Source organism: Bufo gargarizans, chromosome 3, assembly GCF_014858855.1.
Source record: "Bufo gargarizans isolate SCDJY-AF-19 chromosome 3, ASM1485885v1, whole genome shotgun sequence".
In the NCBI taxonomy this organism is placed as follows: domain Eukaryota; kingdom Metazoa; phylum Chordata; class Amphibia; order Anura; family Bufonidae; genus Bufo; species Bufo gargarizans.
The window spans coordinates 546,484,778-546,492,528 of NC_058082.1; the positions used below are offsets into that span (position 1 = coordinate 546,484,778).

The 7,751-nt window shown below is 38.3% G+C and overlaps 1 protein-coding gene across 1 annotated transcript; it reads left to right on the forward strand.

Annotated features, from left to right (window-relative positions):
- Positions 1 to 231: 231 nt before the first annotated feature.
- Positions 232 to 6,730, forward strand: LOC122931775 (zinc finger protein 501-like; the record flags this gene model as incomplete). The annotated part of the gene is made up of 2 exons (XM_044285835.1): positions 232 to 564; positions 5,807 to 6,730. Coding segments are annotated over exons 1-2 (1,257 nt in total), but the record flags the coding sequence as incomplete, so codon positions are not given.
- Positions 6,731 to 7,751: the final 1,021 nt, after the last annotated feature.

The following is a 7,751-nucleotide window of genomic DNA, read 5'->3' on the forward strand; positions in this document are numbered from 1 at the left end:
TTGCATCGGTTTGTCCACACACTCAATCAATCACACTCCAACCTCCACCATGGGTAAGTCAAAATTGCAAACCTACACAAGGCTGGAATGTGCTACAGGACAATAAGCAAGCAGCTTGGGGAGAAGGCAACAACTGTTTACCCAATTATTAGAAAATGGAATTATTACAAAATGACTGTCACTCTTCCTTGGTTTGGGGCTCCATGCAAGATCTTGTCTTGTGGCGTAAGTATGATTTTGAGAAAGGTTAGGAATAAGCCCAGAACTACATGGGAAGATCTGGTAAATGACCTTAAGAGAGCTAAGACCACAGTCTCAGAGATTATCGCTAGTAACACACTACACCGTCTTGTATTAAAATCCTGCATGGCACACCAGGTCACGCCAGGACATATCCATGCTCATTTGAAATTCGCCAGTGACCATCTGGATGATCCAGAGGTGATATGGGAGAAGGCTACGTGGTCAGATAAGACTAAAATAGAACTTTTTAATATCAATTCCACTCACTGTGTTTGGAGGAAGAAGAAGGATGTGCACAATAACAAGAACACTGTCCCAACCGTGAAGCATAGGGGTGGAAACATCATGCTTTGGGGGTGTTTTTCTGCAAAAGGGACAGGACAACTGCACCATATTGAAAGGAGGAAGGATGGGGCCATGAATTGCGAGATTTTGGCCAACAACCGCATTCCCATTGAAGAGGGTCGTGGCTGGGTCTTCTAGCATGACAATAACCCAAAACACACAGCCAGGGAAACTAAGGAGTGGCTCTGTAAGAAGGATTTCAAGGTCCTGGAGTGGCCTAGCCAGTCTCCAAACCTAAACCTAATCAAAAATCTTTGGAGAGAGCTGAAGCTCAATGTCTCCCAGCAACAGGCCTGAAACCTGAGAGATCTGGGGAAGATTTGTTTGGAAGAGTGGGCCAAAATCCCTGCCACAGTGTGTGCAAACTTGATCAAGAACTACAGGAAACATCTGACCTCTGTAATTGCAAACAAAGGTTTCTACCGCAAATATTAAGTTCTGTTTTTATATTGCATCAAATACTTATTTCATGCAATAAATGCAAATTCATTATTTAAAAATCACACAATATGATTTTCTGGATCTTTTTTAGATTCTCTTTCTCATAGTTGAAGTGTACCTATGATATAAAATTATAGACCTCTTCATTCATTGCAGGTTGTAAAACTTGCAAAATATTTAGTGTATAAAATACTTATTTCCCCCACTGTATATACTATATATTGTAACACACTGTATCTAATATACCTTGTAAGGGATTCCTCTCTGAAGCAGGGCAGCGATGACAAATTATTTCGCAGACAACAGGATTAAAGTCCAAATGATGCTTTATTTTATGGCACTCCGGCAATTACAGGGGAACCCAGTTATAACTCACTGGGTAAGGTGAGGTTCCAGCATCACAGAAACATAAACCAAACAAAATAAACTCCTGCCAATCTGGGCTCTAGCTAACATAAATTAGTTTCTAGCTCACCTATTGAGTGCAGGTCACACATGGAAAAATCAGGCTTCTCTAGCCAGCAAGGCAGCCAGCTTCCTAGACTTTTTACAGGCATCACTCTCTCGGACTGGCATTCTGGGATGGGCTTTTATTTCCCCCTAACAATCCCAGCTGGACTACACCTGGGAATCCCTCATGCTAGGGGAAAACATGCCCTGGAATAGGGGAGGACTGGGGAGGTCCCACTACCAAACCTCCCTTCCCAGACCAAATAAAATCCAGCCCCAAACTATACTTTGCTGAATCCACTGCAGCTTTCTGGAATTTACTTACCTCACCCAGTTGAGGAACCTGGGTGGGATATACACCCCTTCCAGGACTTTTCCATACACGTTATCACTATATATACAGTGGCTATAAGAAGTCTACACATCCCTGTTAAAATGTCAGGTTTCTATGATGGGAAAAAAATGAGACTAAGATAAATCATTTCAGAACTTTTTCCACCTTTAATGTTACCTATAAACCGTACCACTCAATTGAAAAACAAACTGACATGTTTTAGGCCGAGGGAAGAAAATTAAAAAAATAATAATAATGTGGTTGCATAAGTGTGCACACCCTCTTATAACTGGGGATGTAGCTGTGTTCATATTCAAAATCATGTTAAATAGGAGTCAGCATATAAAGTGCCTCTGATTAACCCCAAATAATGTTCAGCTGCTCTAGTTGGTCTTTCCTGAAATTTTCTTAGTCGCATCCCACAGCAAAAGCCATGGTCCACAGAGAGCTTCAAAATCATCAGAGAGACCTCATTGTTAAAAGGTATCAGTCAGGAGAAGGGGACAAAAGAATTTCCAAGGCATAAGATTTACCATGGAACACTGTGAAGACAGTCATCATCAAGTGGAGAAAATATGGCACAAGAGTGACATTACCCAGAACTGGACGTCCCTCCAAAATTGACAAGAAGAAAACTGGTCTGGGAGGCTACCAAGAGGCCTACAGCAACATTAAAGGAGCTGCAGGAATATCTGGCAAGTACTGGATGTGTGGTAGATGTGACAACAATCTCCTGTATTCTTCATATGTCTGGGCTATGGGGTAGAGTGGCAAGACGAAAGCCCTTTCTTACGAAGAAAAACATCCAAGCCAGGCTACATCTTGCAAAAACACATCTGAAGTCTACCAAAAGCATGTGGGAAAAGGTGTTATGGTCTGATGAAACCAAAGTTGAACTTTTTGGCCATAATTCCAAAAGTGAAGCATGGTGGTGGCAGCATAATGCTTTGGGGATGTTTTTCTTCAGCTGGAACTGGGGCCTTAGTTAAGCTAGAAGGAATTATGAACAGTTCCAAATACCAGTCAATATTGGCACAAAACCTTCAGGCTTCTGCTAGAAAGCTGAACATGAAAAGGAACTTCATCTTTCAGCATGACAACGACCCAAAGCATACACCCAAATCAACAAAGGAATGGCTTCACCATAAGAAGATTAAAATTTTGAAATGGCCGAGTCAGAGTCTAGACCTGAATTTGATTGAAAATCTCTGGGGTGATCTGAAGAGGGCTGTGCCCAGGAGATGCCCTCGCAGTCTGACAGATTGGAGCGTTTTTGCAAAGAAGAGTGGGCAAATCTTGCCAAGTCAAAATGTGCCATGCTGATAGACTCCTACCCAAAAAGACTGAGTGCTGTAATAAAATCAAACGGTGCTTCAACAAAGTATTAGTTTAAGGGTGTGCACACTTATGCAACCATATTATTTAATTTTTTCTTCCCTCTACTAGAAGATTTCAGTTTGTTTTTCAATTGAGTTGTACAGTTTATAGGTCACATTCAAGGTGGAAAAAGTTCTGAAATGATTTATCTTTATTTAATTTTTTTTACATCACAGAAACCTGACTTTTTAACAGGGGTGTGTAGACGTTTTATATCCACTGTATATATGAAAAAAATGTGTCCTTTATTCACACATGTCATTCGGTTCTCTCACAGACCCTTTCTCAAGCCAAGTGGATCCACGGAGTGCCATAGATTTCTTCAGTGCATACCTACACCCATGATCAAGGGTTTAACACAGACACCCATTGTACGATTAAAGTAGTGCTGCCCCATTTCCACGTATATTTATATATATTTATCAAATATATATATAAACTTGTTAAAATTCGACATGTGTGAATAAAGAACACATTTTCTATATTTCAGAGTTCTGCAGACTTTCTTTGTTATAAATATTTATATATATAATAACAGTATACTAAAATGTGAGGTACAAGGTATAATAGATGCAGTGTCTTAAGATATATTGGGGCATATTTTTTAAGACTGGCATTTTAGACACAGGTCCTAATAATCCCCTGCACTGGTGGTGGATCTGCTGAACTCATGTAGAGACGCCAGCCTCTATATAACTTCAGCGGATCCATCACCATTTCAAAATGTAAAACAGTTTCCTTGCTGTCTTACATTTAGACCATTTTCTATTCCTAAAACAGGTGTAGAAAATTATAAATGAGACGAGCCTGCCGGCCCACCCCCTTCCCCGCCCATATCACACCCACTTTTGTAGACTTGGCATGAACGGAGAAAAAGTAAAAGATTCTACTGCACCACGTCATGTGACAGAATCAGCACCAGAGAAATGTATCTGTTTGTAAACGACCCCATAGTATATAGAGCAGTTTACTGATATGTGAGGTATATGGTATAATACTGTATATGCAGTAAGTGTGTAAATATATGTATATATATAGATATATATATATATATATATATATATATATATTATATATAGAGCAGTGTACTGATGTGAGAAGGGGACAGGTCTGTGTAAATTTAACAAAAGACTCAATACCCAGAGACCGGTCCACCTAATGGTCTAATATTATTGAATATTGGATGTAATGTTATTTGGTTTAATTGCCTTTTAACTAGATAAATACTGCCTGAAACCAGACAGATACTGTTTGTGCCAATTTGCTTCTCCAAACAAAACAGCTAACTCATCACACCTAGGACTGCACCAGTCCAGGTGGGGATACAGAGAGGCATTTGGCACTACCAGTACTCAAACTATTTTTGGTGCCATTTCCTACCATTTATGACATTTTGATAGTGATTAAGTGTATGATACAGTGCTGAACAGTTTATAGAAGCTTTTTCATTGTACTTTTTATTGTACCTTTTATTCTTTTTTTCTTTATCTTTCTTTTAATACATATGTTAAATAATACATCCTATATTTCCATATAAGAGTGACCAATCCACTTTTTTCCCACATTTATCCAAAATTTTGAGGGGTGACTCAAAGTTTGGATTGGAGCACCTATCCTGAGAGAATAGGGGTGAGCGGATCCCTTTTTTCTATAATCCATGTCCTATTATTGTCCGCAAATCACATTCCGTGGCTCCATTCAAGTCAATTGTTCCGCAAAAAAAAACGGAATGCATAAAGAATGCATCCGTATGTCATCTGTATGCATTCTGTTTTTGCGGAACCATCTATTGTAAATTTTATGCTCAGCCAAATTTTTCAATGTGATTACTGTATGCAAATATTGGATGCTTCCGTTTCTGTTTGCGATCTGCAAAAAACAGGTCACAAACAGAAACCATGTGGAAAAACAGAACGAAAAAGAAACGGAAACACTATGGTTACACAAAACTGAACAACAGATCCGTGAAAAACAGACTGCAAAATACATATGGTCGTGTGCAAAAAGGCCCTACATTCCATTTCTAAAATGGTGAAGCTCACCAAATGTCACAAAAGTTGAACAAATGTTGCATAAAGGCATCACTTACAATTTTTATGCCAAAAACAGGCGTAGACATTTGATAAATGTCTCTCATACTGTTTGTACAATTTGAAGATGTTTTCAAGCAACTTTAATAAATAGAAGCGAAAAACTCTCGATCCTATGCAAATGGAGACTTCTAACTGGCACAGATTGTATTTTTCTTAATATAGTTTTCTGAGATATTCCTTATTTCTATTTTCTATTTGCAACTATGAAAATAGAATCTCTGATCTTATAAAACAAATTCTTTTTTCCAGATAACCCCAGGATAACCATAGACGTCTAATTTTACCTCCTTCTTATAAAATAGAAGATAATTAATCGCTAATTGTCGATAATAGCAGTGGGTATAGACTGTGTGAGATGTCGGTGAGTTCTGAATGTGGGGAACATTTTGAAAATAAATCTTACCTTTTTAAGCAGAAGGAAATTCACAAGATTAAAAGACTATTTCCATGTTCAGAATGTGAAAAAACGTTTAATACAAAAACACATTGTGATGAACATCAGAGAATTCACACAGGAGAGAAGCTGTTTTCATGTCCAGAATGTGAGAAGAGTTTTAAGTATAAGAGTCATGCTGTGATGCATCTGAGAACTCACACAGGAGAGAAGCCATATTGCTGTTCAAAATGTGGAAAAGATTTTGCTAACAAATCACAGCTTGTTCGACATCTTAGAATCCACACAGGAGAGAAGCCATTTTCATGTGCAGAATGTGGGAAGTGTTTTAGTCACAAATCAAATCTTGATCTTCATCTCAGAACCCACACAGGAGAGAAGCCATATTCATGTCTTGAATGCGGGAAATGTTTTAGTCATACAACACCTCTTGTTAAACATCAGAGAACTCACACAGGAGAGAAGCCATATTCATGTCCTGAATGTGAGAAATGTTTTACTAATAAATCATCTGTTGTTGAACATCGAAAAATTCACACAGGAGAGAAGCCATATTCATGTCCTGAATGTGAGAAATGTTTTACTAATAAATCATCTGTTGTTGAACATCAAAGAATTCACACAGGAGAGAAGCCATATTCATGTCCTGAATGTGAAAAGTGTTTTGATCAGAAAACAAAACTTGTTATACATCTGAGATCTCACACAGGAGAGAAGCCATATTCGTGTCCAGAATGTGAGAAATGTTTTAGTCGTAAATCAATTCTTGTTAAACATCAGAGAATTCACTTAGGAAAGAAGCCATATTCATGTCCTGAATGTGAGAAATGTTATACTGATAAATCATATCTTGTTAAACATCAGAGAATTCATACAGGAGAGAAGCCATATTCATGTCCTGAATGTGAGAAATGTTTTAGTGATAAATCATATCTTGTTAAACATCAGAGAATTCATACAGGAGAAAAGCCATATTCATGTCCAGAATGTGAGAAATGTTTTAGTGATAAATCATATCTTGTTAAACATCAGAGAATTCATACAGGAGAGAAGCCATATTCATGTCCTGAATGTGAGAAGTGTTTTACTCAGAAAACAAGCATTGCTAGACATCAGAGAATTCACATATGAGAGAAGCCATATTCATGTTCTGAATGTGAGAAATGTTTTAACCGTAAAATAAATCTTGTGAATCATCTAAGAATTTATAGGGGAGATTCAACAAGTGTCTAATATGTAAAAAAAAAAAGATATCAGATGGCACATGAGAGAACTCGTTATTTTTTTCATTCACATAACGATATGAGGGCTTGTTTTTTTGCAGGACAACATTCACTTTCTAATAGCACCATTTTATGTTGTATACAATGTGGTTGGAAGTGGGGAAAAAATCCTAAAGAGGTGGAATTATTAAAATCAGTGAATGGAGAGGGCATCATTAACCACATTAGTAGTGGTGCAATACCAGGCTCACTTTTTATACCATTTCAGGGAAAATGTACTCTCTACCATGAAGCACAAGGAAATTCGCCTTTACTGAGAATTACATTTTCCCTGACTTCGCTTCGCTCACCACTAGTAGTATTAATTGAAGTAGTAGTGGTAGAAGTGGCGAATGCATAGCATTAATAGTGGGACAGTAGTAGCAGCGAGAAGCAGCAGTTTATGCAGTGCGACAGCAGCCATATGGTACATGTTAGCAGGCAGCAGCCATACGGAACATTATTGTAGACAAGCAGCAGCAGTGACATGATAGAGCCAGCAGCAGCCTTACAGAACACGGAGGCAGGCAGGCCCGCAGGTAGATAACAACAGTGGCAAGTTGGAGCACTTTAAGCAAAGCCAGATCTATTCATTAGCCTCATCTGGATGAGTGTGAAAATCCCCCCAAATCCAATCCTAATTCTATTTGACAAAACTGATATTTGGACACTGACATAAAACAACTTTATGCTTTATTGTCTCTAATTGACTCTGGACCTCCTTGTCCATTCCTATTGGTCTACCATGATTTTAAATATCTGCTGATCGGCAATGCTTGTATACAATGAGTAAGCACTGAGTGTGCAAAACG